Source organism: Erithacus rubecula (genome assembly GCF_903797595.1).
Source record: "Erithacus rubecula genome assembly, chromosome: 9".
Taxonomy (NCBI): Eukaryota; Metazoa; Chordata; class Aves; order Passeriformes; family Muscicapidae; genus Erithacus; species Erithacus rubecula.
This window is the reverse complement of record NC_136660.1, coordinates 15,910,255-15,930,353: the sequence shown is the minus strand read 5'-3', so window position 1 is coordinate 15,930,353 and position 20,099 is coordinate 15,910,255. Positions and strand designations below refer to the sequence as shown.

General features: G+C 42.4%; 1 protein-coding gene across 2 annotated transcripts in view; it reads left to right on the top strand.

Annotated features, from left to right (window-relative positions):
* The first annotated feature begins 3,816 nt into the window (after window positions 1-3,816).
* The window catches only part of PIK3AP1 (phosphoinositide-3-kinase adaptor protein 1), a 36,669-nt gene continuing 20,386 nt past the window's right edge, over window positions 3,817-20,099 (top strand). For both annotated transcript variants that reach the window (XM_079312820.1, XM_079312819.1), the window contains exons 1-2: window positions 3,817-3,963; window positions 9,577-9,993. In XM_079312820.1, the coding sequence (XP_079168946.1) occupies window positions 3,951-3,963; window positions 9,577-9,993 (430 nt within the window). In that variant the 5' untranslated portion in view covers window positions 3,817-3,950. The remainder of the gene's footprint in view (window positions 3,964-9,576; window positions 9,994-20,099) is intronic.

Here is a 20,099-nt window from a genome sequence, read left to right as displayed (position 1 = left end):
AGAGAGCACGGCAGAGCCCGCCCGGCTGGAACGCGGCGGGCGGAGCGCTGGGTGGCGCTGGCGGGATTCATCGGAAGCCTCGGGAAAGTGACTGACCCCCAACAGGGACGGAATACTCGTACAAAATCCATACAGGAACAAAGGGATTTGGTAAAAGTAACACCATGATCCTAAAGCGGCGGCCCGTAAGAGAGAGAAAGAAAAGGAATTTGAGACAAGGCTATCCACAATATAGGCTTGAAGGGCTTCAAGGCTGGAGATAGGGTATGAAACAGAGCTCAAGTAACTGCTGAAGACCCGGACCGAACCCAAAATGGAGTTTCTGGACCTCTGGAAAAGGGTGAATGTGGAAGCCCTAGATGAGGGTGAGCAGGATAAGCTTAGCGTGTTAGTGTACTCGGAACCCTGATGAGGATGAGATTTCATTCACCTGTTGCATTTTGCTGTGACTTGTCACTTTTCCAGGGAAGCTTTTATCCTGTAAAACTGAAGACTTGCTCTGTTGAATGTAGTTCTCTATTCTTGCTTTGTGGTTCTTGGTACTTTTCTTGATTTTCTTCAATAGAGTGTACTATAAAGCTTACTGAGGTCCAAGGAAGAAGAGAGTCCTGTGCTTAAAGCCTAGATTTAGGGCAGAAAAACCCCCAGTGGTAGGTAGGCAGAGTTTGGTTTTTTTTGCGTTTCCCCACCTAACCCTCTGCACTTAACTCTTTCCAAATATTGCTGTTCTGTGCTGTGTGGGTGTTCTGTGCCTCGGTGCCTAATGAACACACACAATTGGGTGGGCTCTATTCTCAGCAAAGCATGCCTGTTGCTGTGTTCCTGGAAGGCTCCCATTGTTTGCACTCATGGGGAAGTGGAAGTCAGCTCCTGTGGTATTTTGTAATGTAAGAGTCTCTCATTTTGTACAGGTGCTATAGCCTGTGTAGCAGAAAAGGGGTGTTCAGCTGAGGCTTGGTTAGATATGTTTACTTGTTTTTGTGATGCCTTGCCCCTTTTATGTACGGAATAACATGGGGCTGTGTTGCAGAAAGGAAACTGTTTGCAGGAACTAATATTTCTTAACTTTTTTTAGTTTCCCTCTACAGTAGCCTGCAGCTACAAGCTTCATTTGCAAAGCTCAGCAAACTTTTTTGCTTTTGCCTGCATTGGAAAGGAAAAGATGCAGCTTTTGCTGGTAAACTGTTGTTATTTTAAGCCCTGCTGTGTGAAGTAACTTTTGTGAGGAACCAGGGAAATTACTAACTGTGTTTGCTTTACTGGCTTACTTTGCTTCTCCTCTGGTTAATAAGTATCTCCCTCTCCTGCCTGGCCTTTGCCAGTTAGGTCTGTTCCCTGTGCTGTGTGGGAGCTTCTCTACAAAGGTGTGTGGCTCTCTAGGTGTGTTCCCCTGTGTTTTGCCTGCAGCTGCCCAGATGACCTGGCAGGGAAAGCTGTTTTGTCCTTGTGTTCCCCAGTTCAGAGAGCTGTGGGTGATCCTGGGATCTAAAAGCAAGCAAATTAAACTGATTTATGTTACTGCTTGTGAATTCCTTTGTTCCCCTCACCTACTCCTCCTAAGTCTTTTCAGTCCTCCCCTTCGCTCCCATATCTCTCCTGTTAAGGCTGCAGGGAGAGCTGTGCATGGAATCTTTTTAATATTAGTGACTAAACTGCCTCCAGCATCTGAGGCGAGGCTGCCCCAGTGCAGAGCACAGCAGGACAGTCCCCTCCCTTGCCCAGCTGTGATTCTGTCCCTGATGCCCCCCGAGGACACGGGTGGCCCTCCTGGCTGCCAGGGCATTGTCTCACATTTGACTTGCCATCAGCCAGGACTTCCAGGTCTGTTTCTGAAGCACTGCTTTCCAGCATCTCATTTCCCAGCTCATCTCAGAAGAGAATGTTTCCATGAGAGGTCTCAGGCCTTTCTGCTCTTTTCATGACCAAGAAAAAGTGAAAAAGGGTAGCATGGGTATTTAAACACTCCATCCTTTCTTTGTTACTGCTTTTAAATACCTAGCAGGGGAAAAAAAAAAGGTATTGCTAGAGCAATCTAGTCCTTTTATTTGGACAGGAGTAAGACAGACTCTTGAGAATAATGCTGCAAATGCAGCTATGTTCATATGCTGCAGTGAAGTGAGGAAAGACATACAGTCAATTTTGGGCAAGGTAGGATGAAATGCTCCCTCTATTTCCTTATTTCCCCTCTCTCTATTTTTTTTTAAATTATTATTTCTTTAGAAGATTTATTAGTGTTTGTTAGGCCTTTTTTCTGTTCCAGGGTATGAAGGGGCTTTTGCCTTGATTCGTCATCTAAGTTTTTAGTAGGAGGTTGTTGAAACGACACACTCCCAGTTATTTTACTTAAGCTCTTTTGTGGAGGCACATTAATTTCACTTTGGAGACCTGGGAAGTTTAAATGCTAAAGAGGTTTCCTGTGGACTTTGCACTGTTTAAATAAAATGCAGAGTATCTGATGAACACTGATGGACATGGAGAAGCCCTGTGTGTTCCCTGGAAGCTGACTCTGCTAACCTTCTCTGTGATATGCAAGGCTTTAAAGAGAGAGAATTTAGAAGCTCATTTCATAAGAGCATGTTGAAATTCTCATGTAACATCAGAGAGATGATTTTGTTTTTAACTTTATATATTGGAAGTTAGAAGATAGTCAGCTTAAGGGAAAATAATGTGGAACAGTCATAAAGTCATACACGTGGTTATCCATCTGTTTTAATAGTTCTTAATACATACTTGCTGCTCCATAATAGTAAAATAATTTTCTTAGAGACTCTCGTTTCCAGCTAGTTAACTTTTGTCTTTCACATGAATCCCAAGTTGGTTCTGTATTTGCACACTCTCCAGTGCCCATGTGTTCTTTATTCTTTATTTTGGGATGATTCAGAGGGGAAAGTTATGGTTTCTTCTTTGCATACCTGGAGTTACTCATCAGGAAGTGTTTTTTGTCCTAGTACTTCCCTATTGGGAAAACAAACCCCCTGGTTTTGAAAGACAGTCAGTGGCACACAGTTTGTAAGCTTAAAGTAGGTTTTGAGTAAAGAAAGATTTGAAGATAAGAGAGTTTGACTAACTTCTAAGATGGAGTTGATTAGTGGAAAATACTTGGGTTTTTTTCTGCTTTTAAGTCACTCTGTTCTAACATTAGTGGTGACCTTAAGCTGCATACAGAATGTCCACTGACTGCTCGGGAATGACTGCCTCGACTGGGAAGCCAGATTGTAAGGGATCTGCTTTTGCTGTACTGAAGTGCATCAATGAATGACCTCAACAGTACAAGTGAGTTTTTTGCTAAGTTTGCAAAGGAATAGGCTGAATAATTTAGACAGAATCTGTTGCTTTGTCTTCAGCGACAAAATCAGTAAATTGAGTCCTACTCTCTGAACAATAAGTGTCCTGCTGCTTATTGTCTCTACTCAAACAGGAGCATAGTCTTTCAAATGAGATTTACCAGTTTCTGAAAGACAGCATCTTCTAGATGAAAACACAGAACATCAAGCTACTTCGTTCTGTATGGAACAACTTGGCTTCCCCATAGAGAGTGTTCCTTGCCCATAGAAGAAACGACAAAACCGAAGTTAGGGATGAGTATAAAGCAGATATCGCCAGTTCCTTTCCACAACTATTGCTCCGGGTCTCTCGAAGCCAGTGTAGCACAACTTTTCCTCGTTGTAGCGCTGTTTCCTCGGCCACCTACGGAATGTGTGACTGGAGGCAGCTGTCAAAGGCCGTTTCCCCCCGTGGGACGAGTCCCGCCGGGTGCCGGGCAGGAGCAGCCCCGAGCCCGGCTCTGCAGGGGGCGCCGCGGGCGGGAGGCGGGGCCGGGAGGAGCCCGGGGCCGTGTCCTGTCCCGTCCCGTGCCTGGGGCGAGGGAGCGGCTCCAGGGGGATGCACCGCGCTGCTGCGCCGCCGGTGTGAGGGAAGGGGAGCGGTCCCTTCCCCGCCAGCCCCGGACCATGGCGGCCCCCGGTAGGTGCCGCGGGGAAGCGGCGGGGCTCCTCCGCCCGGCCGTGCTCCGGCGGGCGGGCTCTCGGCAGCTGCCCCGCCGAGGTGCCGGCCAGCGGAGCGCGGCGGAGCCCTGCCGCTCGCCGCTCGCCGCGGGCGGTGCCGCTGCCCGGCTCTGCGCGCCCCTGGCGCTCCGCTGCTGGGGACAGGGGAAGGGGGCTCCGCTCTCCGGGCTCCGCTGAGCAGCCGTGGTGCCTTTGCTCGTAGCCGGGCTGCCGCGCCTTCTAGCTTGCCTTGCTTCACTTGTCTGGAGTTCAGGGCAGCTGCTGGCAGAGCTTTCCTGCATCTTAAGCGCACTTCGGCTTGGCACATCAGCGAGCTCTGAGGGAGCGTGTTCTGTAGAGTAATTTGCCCCTATCCGCCTTTATCATTTGCGTGTTTTTCTGTGATGCTTTGTAGAGAAGTCAGCTTTTCCGAAATACGACTTTATCCTTCAGCACCACTTCCTTTCGGGCGTGTGACTTGGTGCCCACTTGCCGTAGTGGTGTAGGACCACAAGCTGAGCTAGTTTGCCGTAATTGAAAATCTTTTAGCTAGAATACGTGCAGTTAAACTATCTACAATAGAGCTGCAAACGCAGGGGGAGAGGGGTTTAGCCTGTATTATGCAAGTCTTGCTAATGCCCAATTTGCAAGTTCCTCTCCTTGCAGGGAAGCGAATGGGTTTTATCTAAAAAAGGAAAAAAACGTGCAATTCTCGGAGTGTAAAGTAACATTTGCGTTTCATTGACGCGTATCTCCCTGTGAGGTAAAAATAAGCTAAATGCAGGCCTCAGGAGACTTGTGGCCAAAACTACTTTTCTCCTTATAAACAGAAGGTGATTTCACAGAGACCTTAAAAGAGAACAGCTTTAGATTAACGTATCGTAATGCAAATCTCTTGTTCCTCTCTGTGAAGTTCGGTTTGAGAAATTTTATCTGCTTTGATTCTGCTATTTCCTCTTACTTGTTTGCAGCATTTTTATTTGAAGATTTTCTGTTCTAGTTGAGGTAAGAAGTCTCATTAGGATGTTAATAATTATTGCATGTGATCTCTATTACTCTGCATTCCATGTATGCAGAGAATTCATTTATTTCAACATACATCACTTAAATACACACACTTCACATATTGAAATGTGGAAGCTGCTGAGGACTTCTCTTGATGGCCCACCAGCAGTTTCTATCACCTCCTGGAAGTGCTCTCTCTTTTAAGAATTTGATTATTAAGATTTTCAAGTTGCATTTCGTTTATACCATAAACAGTTGTCTTTCATGAAAAGTGAATTCCCATCAATCATGGATTGTTATTTTGGAAATATTTCTGTATCCTCCGTACGCATGAATTGCAGCACATGCTGAAACAGGTTACATAATGCCTTTCTTATGTAGTCAGAATTCAGGATGGATTTTTTTCCTAGCAGATGAAAATAAATTGTTTGCCATTGCATATGATCCTCTGAGTTGGAGTTAAGGATTTGGTCTGGTTTTTTAACTACTCTGTGGACAATGAGAAGTCATGATCTACTTATGAGAGATATGTGAAAGATGACACAGAAAAGTTGTGTATTATTACAAGTCCTGAATTTCTTCACAGGGCCCAAAAGAAAAATGGAAAACGTTATGATCTTTAAATTGAAAAAAGGTCAAACCTTTTGGCTTATTGGATAAAATAATAGATAATAACAGCTGATAATGTAACATGTAGGCTTACCCAGAGCTGATATGCCAGCTTTCCACAGTAGTAGTTTACTAGTTGAAGCATTTCAGTGATAATCAGAACCTTATGATACGGCCATAAACCACTCTAGCATGTTTGGGCTGAACTTGAAGATCATCACCTTACTATTTGCAGAGTTTAGCCTGATTTGTTTGCTTCTCAGCGAGGGACTGTAAAGACATGACATGGTTATGCATACTTCTATTATTTTGCCATGAGTGTGTGTGATTTTTACTGGATTGTTCATCCTCTTCCATTCTGTGTGCAGTTTGTAAGCTAGGGAAAGCATTGTACCATGTCATTTGTGCTGTTTAATTTGTGGAGCTTACACTTCAATTATAGGTCTTAGGCATTTCTATGGTGCTGGTTTGTAATCTGATCAGTCTGTTGCTGTATAGTGAAGTGTGCAGCTAAACACTGAGGAGGCAGTTACAGCTGGAAAACAGTCCCAAGGTTATGGTTTATCATTGCAAACTTCAACAGAGCTGCACCTTCATGATTTTCTATGAAATAAATGAACATGCCTTGCAGTATTGTTATAGTGCTGACATTTTGTAAACAGAGACAAAAGCATTTTTAGTACTCTAAGCTTAGGAATCGAGTAACAAGGTATTGTTAAAATTTAAACTGGATCATACTTGACAGTGTGAAAGATAGGCTTGTGCCAGCCAACCATTTTTCTTCATCTTGCTATTGCATATAGTGTTCATATATTTCTTCCTTTAATTGAAGACTTTTCCAAAACCATCATATCAAAATGTTGTCAAACCATCCATCTAAGGGCAGGGTTTAAGGAAATGAAATGTTTGGTGTTCACCAAAGAATTTCCCTGTATGTGGACAATAGGTAGAGTATACATTATGTTTTGAACTGTGCCCTTTGGGTCCTTCTGATGTTTGAAGAATTGTGAAAAACCTTTCTGAAATGTTCTGTGGTCTTATTACACCATTCCCTGAGGACCGGACAGTAATTAGTGCTGCAAAGGCAGCTATTTGGTTAGACAAATAATACCATGATCCAGGAAGGAGAGTCCTGTGTAATTTTTTCTTTTAAAGGGGAATGTTGCAATTGATGTTATTTCTAGATTTTGGGGTTTTTTTTTTGTTTGTTTGTTGTTGGTTTTTTGTGGTTTTTTTTTTGTTGTTGTCTGTTTTTTGTTTTTTAACAGTCACAATGCTGACTTAAGCTTATTTAGCTCTGCAAGACCCACTTTCCAGTTTTTCATTTTTGCTTATAAACATGGAGTGTTACTTTGGCTGTACAAGTGGAGTCAGTAATTTTATTTCTCAGTTCTCATTTTAGGAGCATTGTTCCTCAGTTTATTGTGTAAAAGGCTGTTGGAGCTGAGGTAAGAAGGCCTGAGGAGAGCTGGTACACGGTTAAGGGGAACTGTGCTCTCATAGAGCAGTGCTAGCTAGGAAATCAATACCTTTCCTAAACACCAGAGGAAATTCATTCCTGCTGGATGCAAAGGTTGTACTGCTCTGGCAGAAAATTTGCAGCAGGTCTGTCAAGTTTGCATCCTTTATCTACATAGCGGAGAAGGGAGAGATTCTTGGATACTTTGTGCCCCTGCAGTGCAAGGCATTTTTGAAGTCAATGACACTTCCACATGGTCTCCAAGCACAGCTGCTTTCTTACATTGAAACCTGTAGAAGGGCCTGTTGGCTCACAGCTGTAGTTGTGGAAGCTGCGTGCTTCTGGAAAGTGAGTGGCAGGATTAGTTGTTCCATTTTACGGTGTTAAAGTGCCCAAAAGGCCACTTCTGGTTTTTCCAGAGACTGGAGCTGGGGCTGCTGCCAGAGAGCCAGACTCTAAGAGCTTCAGGCACACCTCAGAGAGTCCTTGTGTGGTTTCCCCATCTGTTGAGGTCGGGCTCAGCTGGCCATGGTGCAGTGTGTGGGCTCCATTCTCAGCAGACAGTTGTGCTGTCCTTTCCTACTGTATTGTGTGTAAATCAACCCAGGGCAGTGGAAGCAGAAGTTGTGGTATGTTTCCCTTTCTAGAATAAAACTTGAATTCTGCATGGTTTTCATGTTTTTGCTCATGTAATTCTGTGTTTGCCAGGTGGTGTTCAGCCACCATTAGTGATATTTTGGCAGTGGTGGTGTGCTCACTGGTGTGAAAGCAATCTTTTTTCAGAGCAGTTCTGCACTCTTAGCTTAAAGATCCCAAGGTTTTGAGTCCCAAGGACTCTGTTTTATGCATTTGCTGGATCCTCTCCTTTGGGAAACCTGTCTCCTACAAGCCTCCATCTGTGGTTCAGGAGCTGTATTCACTCTGTCCTAGTGACCATGTCAGCACTGCACTATCCATGTTCTCCACAGCTAGGATATCCTCCTTTCACTGCTAGAGACTTCCTTATAAGTTCCTTCATAACACTATTGGTCAAGCACTGACCACATCTCTATTCTTCTCAATTGTATCACTTCTGCTGAACTACAGTTTAGGGCTGCTAATTGTATAATTTAGGGCTGGGTTTAGCAACGTTGTTCCAGCCTTTATTTCTTAATAAAGGTTTTGGGGAAGGTGATAGAACTGAATCTTTGGGGGCTGTGCAATTTTGGTTGAATTTTTCTAAGGTGACTGCAAAACTGTCATCTTCAGTTCTGGTAGATTCACTCTGCGGATTCTTTTTGTGGCTGCCAAATTTTAGGCATTGCTCTCTGCTTTAATTGGAAAAATTTGCCTTTGCTTGCTTCATGACGGAGATGGGTTGAAAACGTTGACATTTCTAAAGAGTCAAACTGGAATTGGGAGACAATTTGTTAACAAGGTTTTGAGTGCTCAGCTCTGAAATTTACCATGGACCTGAGGTGTAAACCTCAATTTTGAATAAACTTCATCACAGGTAAATGGAAAAATTAAATTTAGACTTTAAAGTTTCCTTGAGATAGATGGGAGAACACTGCCTCATGTCACACTGGTTCAATTTGCATCTACACTTAGCAAGCTGTTAACATTTTTAAGTGCTTTTGTGCCAGAACACTGAAATGCATGAGTCTGTAGGTAGAAGCTGTCTCTAGAGGATTACAGAAAAAGTCAACTTTGGTGAGTGTATTTTGGGCTGTCTTATGGCCACCGCTATTGTATTAGCTCTTTCCTTCTAAAGAGAGTGTTTGTCATTCCAAAAATTGTTGGGAAAACTTTCTATGACAGTTTTGAGGAAGGACTTTAACACGGCCTTGCAAAATGCCTGAAGTGGCTGTGGTGTGAGCAGGGGGGCTGATGTTCCCTTAGTTGCATGCATGCTTTGCAGCCAGTTTGCTTTCTGCTGCATTGAGAGCAAATATCTAACACCATGAGGCCGTAGTGACTTCCTGTAAGTGCTGTGTGACCTCATTTAAATAAAGGACTTTGTTATTTTTGTTGTGCTGTTTGGTGTCTGCTCCACTTGGGCGTGTAATGATCTGCAGTTGTGTTGCAGAGACCCTATAATTGCCTAAAATTATTTTAACTTTCATGTGATAGCAAACTCCCTTTTCAAGCTGGTTTGTTTTGAAGGTCTGGTTTTTGTGGCTTTCTTTTTTTCCTATCAGAATGCTTTAAATCTGTAAATCTCTTGTGTAGTTTGTTCCACTTGAAACTACATAGGAAATGCTCTTCTGTATAGGAAGAGCATTTTGATTTTTTTCAGTTTTAAGAATTAAAACACTACTTAAATGTAGTGGAGTACATGCAAGCGGGAGTTCATTCACCCTTAGAATTGCTTTGTTGCTGTGAACACCTCACTTAGGATAGAACTGTTCTTTTGAAATGCTTTGTAGTTTCTGACAGGAATTAGAAACAATGCTGTGGGTGTTTTTTGTTGCAAAGCTGTGGGTCAGTTCATGGTTTGAATTTAATCCTTTTTCCTGTGATCGTCTTGCACCTGTGCAGGAGCCCCTGGAGAATATGATGTGCTGATTGTGTATGCGAGTGACGCCACTGAATGGTGTCAGTACCTCCAGAACATCTTCCTCTTGTCTCGGCGCGTTCGAAAGCATCGCATTCTGAGCTACCAGCTGCAAGACGACTCTGCCATCTCCCACGAGGAGCTGGACCTGTTCAGCAGGAGTCGGAGCATCATCCTTTTGCTGTCTGCTGAGCTGGTGCAGAGCTTTTACGTTCCTCACATCCTGCAGAGCCTTCAGGAAGCTTTATGGCCCCCGTGCAAAGTGGTCAAGCTGTTCTGTGGTGTTACAGACTGTGAAGACTATTTGACTTTTTTCAAGGACTGGTATCAGTGGCAAGAACTCACAAATGATGATGAGCCTGATGCTTACCTTGCAGCTGTTGAGAAGGTTATTTCAGAAGGTAAGACCGTAGCTAGGAGCTGTGCTTTCTGGTTGGAGAAGGGAAATACATGGTACTGCTAATTCTTATTTTAAACTGGTAATGTGCTTTACTCAAAGAGCAAACTAAAACAAATTGTCCAACCCTTGTAAACTAGAAAGTTATGCAAGCAAATTTTTCTATGCCTGGTTAGTCTGAGCCTAATTCAGGAGAAATTGCCAGCAATGCACAGAGAACTTCGGAATTTGAGACTGTCTTGGGTGCCTGCTTTTGCAGCAAATTGAAAATGAAAACTTTCTATTTTTAAAATTCTGCTTGCAAACATTGTACTCTGCAGTTTATTGACCCAAATCAATGGAAAATTGTCTTTTATTTATTTAGTTTAAGGAAAATAATTATCTTTTTTTCCCTGACTTGTTTCTGTCATGCCAGAACCAAAATAAAGTCTTAATATGTATTCCCTAGCACTGGGCCTAAAATCAAAGATGTAACCATATTGGCAACAGGTCACTTTTTAAACTATGATTAAAAGGCAAAGAATTGCACTGATGGCCTTAAAGATAACCCAGCCAGTTTGAAAGTGATCACCTTGTATCTAGTGCAGAGGATTTACTAGCACAGAAGTATTAACAGCTGGAGACTACATAAGCCCAATCTACTGAGTTTGAATGGATTCCAAACTTCCCTAAACTCTAGAAGAGTGTGTAGAATTGCTTTCTCATAGTTTCTGTTGAAATGAAGGTGGAAAGCTCTGGTAAGTCATGCTAGTCTGGGTATTTTTATGACATTGCCATAGATAGGATTATAGTATTCTTTGTCAGCCTCAGCAAGGCTGGAATCCTGTGGTTGCATCTTGGTTTAAGATTTCTCTATTGCATGGCATGAGTGAGGCAGTGTCTAGTGTTATGTGCATAAAGGTGCCTTGTGCCAGGATAACAACTGCAATAATCATGAAGACAAATTTATCACAGCAAAAATAAGTTTTGAAAGTCATGATCTTTGCTGAAACAATTCTCCTGAGTAAAGATTTCTTAGGGATTATGCTGAAGATGTCATTCTTAGGTAACCAGGGCACAACAGATACTTTTTAGTATGTTTTAAAAATCTCTGTAAGCTGAAATTTGCTTCTTCCTTTCATGTACCTCTGAAACATCTTGTTTTCCCAAAGCTACAGCTAAACCAAACCTAGAGCTCACATAATCTGGCTCCTTTGCTCTCAGTGTGGAAGAAGACAGAAAACAGTGTCTGAACTTTTATACCCTGAAAAATAAAACTGAACAGAGATTAAATTAGCCTTTCTGACACAAGCAAAATTTAGGTACTATTTTCCTCCAAACTAGGGTCTAGAACACAGAACCAATATTTTATTTATTTTAAATATGATGTTCAAAACTGGGGAGATTTATTTGTGTTAGTGGTTTTACTAAACATACCCAAGGACTGTGAGAGTTATTTTTGGCCAGACTAGGAGTAAGTTCTAGTGTGGTTGAAGAGTGTGTGAGAGTACAAAGGGATTTTGATTCTGAAGTCTTTCCCCAGAGGCAGTTCTTGCCAGTGTTGCCACCAAGCTTGCTGCATTCTGAGCAGCAATTTAATGGGCTGTAAGGCTCTAGAGTCTGACTTCTCACAGTTGATCTGAAGTCCTCCATCTGTGCTGCATATTAGCATGCTCTGAAACAAATTGTGCTTTGGCTTTATGTAGGTGGTGTTTTGAAAGGGATTTTGTGCTTTGGATTTTTGTTGCTGTTTCTACATAACAAAAAAATCAGCTTGTTTTCTGTTTTCTCACTTGGATAAGCATACATTGATCTCAGACTGACTCCAGTGTATCTAGAAAATACTTGACTGAGAGAAAAAAATGTGATAAAACTAAACTTATTTGCTGTGGAGTCTGCTGTGACATGTTCAGGATAGTTTGGTACACAAAGACTCAGAATTTCTGGACTTCTGTTACTGTTATGGCAGTCATAGCTGATGTGGCTGTCACCTGCATGCCATGTCAGGTTTTTAGTTTGTGCACATCAGAGCAGTTGCAAAGGTGAGCCATCTGCTGTCACTCTAATTCTTGTAAAGGAAGAACCTATTTAAGATGGGCTACTTTCATGGCCAAAGTATTTGGATTATTGTATCAGATCCTACTTCTGTGTGGGGAAAAAATGACTCTGTGACCTCTTCTATTGTATGATTCTACACAAGTTTTGTGAATGGCCTCAAATGCAAATGTTCTGATGTTTGCCCTGAAGACAGCCCCAGGTGTACATAGTTCCTTTTTTGGGTGAAACTGTGAAAACTTTCTTCTTGAGTGGTAAAAAAAAATCTGCTGTATGGTTTGGTTGCAGCATGAGTAATTTAAAATGTTTGTGACAACAGACCTCTCCCACAGAGAAACACAGCCTCTGTTCTGGTCTTAGTTAAGTTTGAATTTTTCCTAGTTAAGGCAACCCTTAATTCTTACAGCACTTTGCAGAGAAAGTTCATGACCATACTTGAAATTGTTTGGGTCTGGGTGTGTTTCTCTGGGAAGTACTTCACATGCACTCACCTGTACTTTTAACAGCAGTGTCAAAACTAGGCCTGATGCTAAAATGACTCCACTTCAGCTTCCTGATTTCTGAATCCTGAGCTAGTGAGGCATGGTGCAGGATGCAGTCAGGGCAGATCCTTCTCCAGAGGCTGCACACTGGCCCTGTGCAGGCTGAGCTGTTGCCTCTAGCACGGCTGTTGGCTGTGGTTTGTTTGAGGCATCATGGAGCATGACACCCCCAGGCATCACATGCTGAAACCTATTTTAATTTTTATTAGTTTAGTATGAATTCAGAAATGAGGAACAATGATCTAGTTGACAACTATGTGCTGATGCTGACTCTTTCTGTCTTGTAGATGTGGTATTTTTACTTCTAAAGTTTCTCAATTCTGGCAAACTACAGAGCACATGAAGGTTTGCATTTGCAGGAACTCCTTTTATCTGTGGGGAGGTTTTTCACACTATTCAATAACTGTGCTAAGGAGATGGAAATCATAGAATTATTATGGCTGGAAAAAATGTTCGAGATGGAGTCCAACTACTAACCTAACACTGCTAAGTCTATCACTAAATCATGTCCTTCAATACCACATCTACATGGCTTTTTGAACAGTTCCAGGGATGGTGATCCCACCACTTACCTGGGCAGCCTGTTCTGATGCTTGACTACCCTTTCAGAGAAGAAATTTTTCATAGTGTCCAATCTAAGCCTCACCTGAAGCAAGATGAAACTCTTTCATCTTGTCACATTGCATGTTGCCAGGGAGAAGAGGGTCTACAGCTGCCTCTTTGATAGTTGTAGAAAGCAGTAAGTTCCCCTCAAGTCTCCTTTTCTCTTGATTAAACAATCTTGTTCAGGAGATCTCTGTACAAACGAGCTCAGGTCCAGCAGGGAGTAGTCATTAGCCAGGGTGCAGTGACCAGCCTGCTGCTTAACCCCTCTTGCCTGGCTTGTGATAGCTGTGCTGTGTGCATTGAGCAGCTGTGAGTCTGAGCTGCACAGTCAGAGTCAGTGACCTTTCTCTTCCTCATCCTTTTCCTCACTTGGCATTTCAATCGCTCTGGTTTATTTGTCCCTACCTATGTTATTTTGAAGCATTTCAAATTTCCCATTTTAAAAGCTGATGTTTCCAAAGCATTTGCTAATTAATCAGTGGCTTTGAGCTTTCTGTATCTAAACAATCTTTTGTGGGTAAAAACATGGGGAAGTCCACATCTGCCTGAGATTGCTGATAACAGAATATGTCAGCAGCTGTGCTGCTGATAGACAAGTGCAGCCTGGCTGTGCAGAGCTCTTGTGCACTGGAACAGACAAGAATGCATGATGAGTACCAACAAACCTTTTGTGAAATATGAGGGTCAGAAGTCAGTGTAAGGAATCATACGGTTAAGACAGAGGGCCTTGGACAGTTGAGAACTCTTTTTGAGCTTTGTAGATCCAGAAGAGCTAAAGTGTTACTTCATCTACTGAGGGGCTCGTTGAGAGATGCCAGAGACCAAGGCAGTGAACTTTTTTGAGAGGGAAATGGCATAAGCAAAACCACATAAGCTGTATAATTCTTCCTCCTGTTTATGTCAAGGAAATGAACTAAATTCCTGGCTTTCTTCTGTTGCACTCATGAAACCACAATGAAACTTGAGAGCATAACATTCAGGTTGGAAGGGAGATCATCTAAACTTGATGCTCAAGCATGGTTAGATAAAACAGGTTGCCTAAGACCATTTCCAGTTGGATTTTGAATGTCTCTGCAGGTGGAGACTCTGCAGGACTTCACAGTCTCTCTGAGTAACCTGCTCCAATGTTTGACCAAGCTCAAGGGTAAAATGAAGTGTTTTCTTGTGGTCGGAAGGAACTTCATGCATTTTAGTTTGTGTGTATCGTCTCTTTTCCTGTCAGTGGGCACTATGGAAAAGAATCTGGTTCCCTCTTATTCATTTCTTCTTATTTTGTCAATATAAGATTCCCCTGAGTTGTCTTTTCTCCAGCTGAAGATGTCCAGCTCTTGCAGCCTCTCCTCTTATGAAAGATGCTGTGGTTCCTTAATAATCTTTATGGTCCTGTGCTGGACTCAAGCTGTAAAGCAACCTTGGAATAAGCTACTCAGAATTTAAGGTCACGTTGGACAGATGTTCTCAACTGTTTCTCAACCCAGATAGGTGAAGTTGTAGTACATGTGAAATTCCCATCAGCTTTATGCTTCTGTAATTATTTGATTGCTTACTTTTGCTAATAGTTGCCATTTATGACTAGGGACATAAAGTCACAATGTATTTTTAAGTCGGGCAGAAACTGCCATGTGGTGTTCACTTCTGGGTCTCAGTGCTCTGTGGAGGAATATGTTCCCAGTGGTTCTGGGAATTACATCCAACATTGACTTCTGACAGCTTATTGAAGTGGCCTTGAAGACACAAGGTGGTAGCATGCAATACTCTCTCCCATTTGATGGGGTAAAATGAAGTGAATTCCTAAAACTACATTTTTCTCTATTCTATTGTGTTTAAACTTAAGATGTGGTTCTTTGACCTTGCTCATTGAAGAGGAGTGGGTGAGCTATTAGTCATCTCTCTGGGTGCAAATGAGAGCTTGCTTTGTTATGTGGGAGCTCAGCAGCCTGGCTGGTTCTCACTGCCTGTCAAGGAGAGGAAACTGTGACGCTCTTGCACAGGAGTTCAGGTTGAAAGAACATGCTGGTAGCATGCCTATCCATGCATGGGTATACATGACTGATGCTGGAAAGTCAGACACTCTAAAGAGCTGGTTAAAGCAATTGGAGAAACCTTAACTAAGCCCTCAAGTGATACTGTGAGTTCTCTGAGGGAAATGCAGGGATGTTCTTATCCATATGTAGCATATGGAATCAAGCAGTTAAAATCTTTGCTTGATAAATTGTTTGTCATTAAGGTGTTCTGTGAAGTCCCAATTTATTGATATAAAAAGCAGTACTTCATGGATTTTTTTTTTCATGGTAGTATAAAATTCAAACAGTGCTAGTTTAGGTGTATACAAGCTTTCTAAGCAGAGACAATGAAATGATAGCCCAGAAATCATAAAGGACAGAAACTGTTGTGGTTAAGAAGCTTCAGACTATAATAGTCTTTATGCAACTTATAAATACTAATTGTATTTCTCTGTGGCTTGTGGTTCTGATTATCTCCTCGCAGGTTGCTTTGTGGTGATGTCTAAGACTAATTCTAGGTACCTGCTAGTGAGAACTGCAAGGCTTTAGGACACTTAAAGTAAGAGCCCAGTGGCCACCACTGATCACATTAAAGTGTGGAGCAGCTGAAGTAATTTCTGAAAAATCTTGGCAAAAGTATGTGGTCAAGTCTTCTTTGTACTAGGACAGTTGTTTTGCTTCCAGGGTTGAATTTTGTAAGATTTTCATGGCTGTTTGTTATTACCTCAGTAAACTTCTGACATGTTTTTCAAAAGTGACTTGAGAATAGTGACATAGGCTGACCTTAGCATGGAGTGCTGCAGAAGAATGACTGCCTCATTCTCCACCTCTCATCTGTCTGGATGATTTGGTGTGGCAATGGACTGCAAGGGTGGTATTCCAAGAGAAATTATTTGAAGAAGAGGGAAGATGTAACTGCCCTTGCAGGAGTAATGTGGTCTTAGATTTACTGAAACCACTCGTAGAACCACACATTCAGTCAAACAGTGGCTGGTGGGATGTTTCCAAACAGCTGCCCAACTTTCTGAGGTGGAGTTCCAGTTTTGTAGGCTTTTATGGGGTCTGTCTTTTCTGTCATGCAAGCATTCCACATTGCACTTAAATTGAAGCAAGGAGTTACTGCAAGAGGAGATAATGGATTAGCAAATTGGATGTTCTTATTTCTTACCTGTTGCTTCTCAGGAAGACTTGAATCAGTGATGAATACTTTGTGATTCTTGGCACTCTTGAAAGTCATGAGAGCGTGGATATGCCTTGTCAGTATGTGTTGTCTCTTTCTGCTAAAAGTAATGGGAGTGAGCTATTCCAGCCTCTCTTGCTTGAGATTTTGTTCATGTACACAATGTCTGTTGCCTGGGTAGCCAGAACTCTGCTTCTCCTTCAATGTCCTCCCTATCTCTGTCCTGTTCCTGTGTACCTCAGCTAGTTCTTTAGGTTTATACACTTGATCCAGTACCAAATTGACCACCAGACCTGCAAGAACCTTTACAAAACTTCACATAGTAAAATGCATCTTGTTTCCTTGATGGAGGGTGCGAAATAGTTTATTGTAGTTTCAAACTCTGCCTAACATATGAAACATGACTATGCTCTTTGTAGAACTGATAATCTGTTCATAGGTGCTGTGCTTCTGGATAAGCTACTTGGGGTGAGGGGTTTGGAGAGAAGGGGAGATGTTGCATGCTTTTTTGGTTCTATATGGACAGTTCTACAAAGTTTTAAATTTTCCTGTATTTTGTTCTTCTCACTTGCTGTTTTTCTGCAGGCTTCTCTCCACTCAGTTGAAATGGGAAGTAACACCCAGTTTTGAGGACTTATCACAAGATGTTTCTCTGATGGGTGTTTATCTCATTGGTGAAGCAGGGGCTCTGATGTTAGCATGATCAAAGATAACTTTCCCTCCTTTCCCTGACTACTTGTCAGTACTTTGCTTCTTGCAAAATGTAGCTGAAGTTGTTCTGTGGGACTCAATGTCCTTACTAGCACTTGGGAAATGATACTGGCCAGTTGCAAGCTTCAGGTAAAAGCAGGAGCTCTCTTTGAGGGTCTTCCCTGTTGCTCTGAGCAGGAGGTGAGGTGAAAGTCTGAGGTCTTGTGAGAGCAAATTGTCCCAAGTGGTTGATTGGCAGAATGGGAGGTGTTTGCAGATGTCAGCAAGGGGCAGGTCTGCACACACAGAACTTAAGAGACAAGCTGTTGCCCAGTTGTGCCATTGGCATTAATATCTGGGTGACAGAGTGCTCTGGACAGGGTGTTGACTTCTTCCAAGCGTTCTCATGTCCTGTGATGTGAGGGCTGACTTGTGAGAAACCACAGCTGTTGGCTCCATGCTGATAGCCTGCCAGCTTTGCCAGGAGGAAATGGATGATAGGGCGTGCTGTGTGTGCTCTACGGCAGCAGGTCAAAATAACTGGCTGCTTCATGAGAGTTTCTAAAGCTAAATGGCTGTTGAGCACATGTATGAAGCCTGTGTTTTCCCTGGGCTTTTCCCTGGGTGAGTGTCTGCAGGACAGCTGTACAGAGAGCCCAGCAGGCTCTCTGTGTGAAGGGTGTGAGGCTGCTCTCTGCAGCTCAGCTGCTGACACGTCCTGGAGGGGGGCACGTTCTATAAGGGGAAATGTGGTTGGGTTTCTTGGACCGCATCTCCTCCCCTTGCTGCTATTCTCACAAATATTTCACAGACTGCCAAGTGAGGCCTGAGGTAGCCTCTGTTTAAAAGGGAACAGAAAGGGAGAGCCTCCTACAACCACGAGTGTTGGCTGACAGCACATGGTCATGGAGAAGCTTAATTCAGGTATTCATTTAACTTTATTGAGTCTGTCTATCCCCTCAGTGATGGCCTCTCCAGGCTGGCTATTATTGCAATGTTGTAACTGCTGAATCTGTATATGCAAATGGGTTGTCATTACTCAAGTATCTTAGTGGGTGGGAAACCTGCTCTAACAATGCTTTGGAGCATGGATATTATCAAATGTAACGGGATGGTTTCCTCTTCCAGTGCTTGCACGTTCATCAGTCAGTCATTAGCACATGACTAGAACTTGCAAGATGAATCATAGGATCACCTCATTGCTTACGTGGGAATTTGGTGCTTTGCAATTTCAGTATTTTCTGAATGAAAAAACAGATGAATAATTCACATCCGAAACTGAGTGCCTGTTCCTTTAGCTATTAATCCAATTACTGATTAACATTGCATGCTTCTTCCTGTATTACTTAACAGCTCTGTGTTCATGTGACCTCCAGGCAGTCAACTCTCTTACAAGAATGCAGAAGTGCAATGCCAGAATTTCTTAAAAGCTCTAGTTATTCTTTATTTGCCAAATGGTTTCTGATATCGAATAACACCATGAAAGCAGGGGGACCAGGGGGCTTATTCTCTCCTTGCCCCCCCTCTTATCCTTGTTGTGTGTGTTGTCGCTGTGATCTACAGCTTTGGTTTGCTTTTTCTCTGAAAAGGACCATATGTTGGCCAAGTGAGGTAAAAATTACCACACTAATGGTTCTGTATTGGGTTAGGGATGAAGCCCTAAGGGTCAGGATGCTGGCAAGTCTCATTTGTGCATATGTTGCAGGAACATCAATGTGTTGCTGTGTTTTGGTCATTGTTGGCTCTTCTGCCTGCTGTGAGCTTAGTCTTTGTAATTAGTCATATTGGAAGTAACCAACAGAGATTACAGTGACACTATTCTAGTAACTAAGTTGCCTCTTTTCCCCAAAAGACGTGGCATCTTGCTCTGCATATGCCAAACACCGGAATTGATAGCTGTCATATAAGGGAAGGATGTGGGACCAGTGCTTTTTCTCCTGTATGCAGCTGGGCACTCCCAGGTGGGAGTAGTCCATGTTTCTCTAAGAGAAGGGTTCCCAAAATGTGTCTGGTTCTTGCAGCTGGTGACTTAGAATAGTATCAATTTAAATACTGAGCTAAGGAATATAATGTCTCAGTTTTCTCTAATATTTGGTACCAGTCTGAAAATCCCAATGACCACCTTCAGTTCAGCCTTGTGTCAAAGCAGTTGCTTAGTCAAATCTTCAGATTTGGTCCAGTATTAAATTTACATGTTCTGTTCTAGGTTTGCTTAAGAGATGTTGATGTTAGTGGTCATGCCTTACTTGAACTTCAGAGCTGCAAATTTTTGGCTCTGTTCTTTCTACAGCAAACATTAAAGCAGCAATCTACTTGTACTCATGTGAGTAGGTTTATTTGCCATGTGGAGAGATTCACATACTTCGTTTAGTGTGTGTGCACCACAGTTTGTGAAAAAAAAATTCAACTGGATGATTTACTAAAAGCAAAGTTGATTTCATACAATTCCTAAAATCCCATGTAAAAGTATTGAAAATACCTTTTAAAGAATTGTGTGACAAAGCAGTTTAAGTCTTTGTGGCAATAATAATGAAGTCTACATTGAAATTCTAGCTTCAGTTCATAACTAGGAAGACATGAACTCCTAATGGTGGCCTGCTTATAGTTTATTATAGAAAACTGATGTACTTGGAGACTGGGGGAATCTGAGTGAAATCTGAATTCTTGGCAGCTTCACTGTATGGATGCCACAGGTTTGACAGCACAGTTGATCACTTAGGTCTTTCTCATCAGGACTGAGCATTTAAAATAGAATATTTCTTACTGATATACGAACAATGACAGTCCAAGTCTGAGATTATATCTGGTAAATAATTTGTACTACTCTAAATTTACAGGCGTATTTTATACTAAGTAGTAAATAACACGTCAATTCCAAAATGGTGTCTTAAATCCTTGACTGCTCCACAGGATTGCAAAGTTTGGGAAATTCTGACCACAGGGCATAGTTTTAAGAAGTCGTGATAGTCTTCTGACAAAATTGAGTCAGTGACTCTCACCTTGTGTTCTGGGAGATGGGGGGGGTAATGCTGTGAACCATGCAAATCAAGAAGTC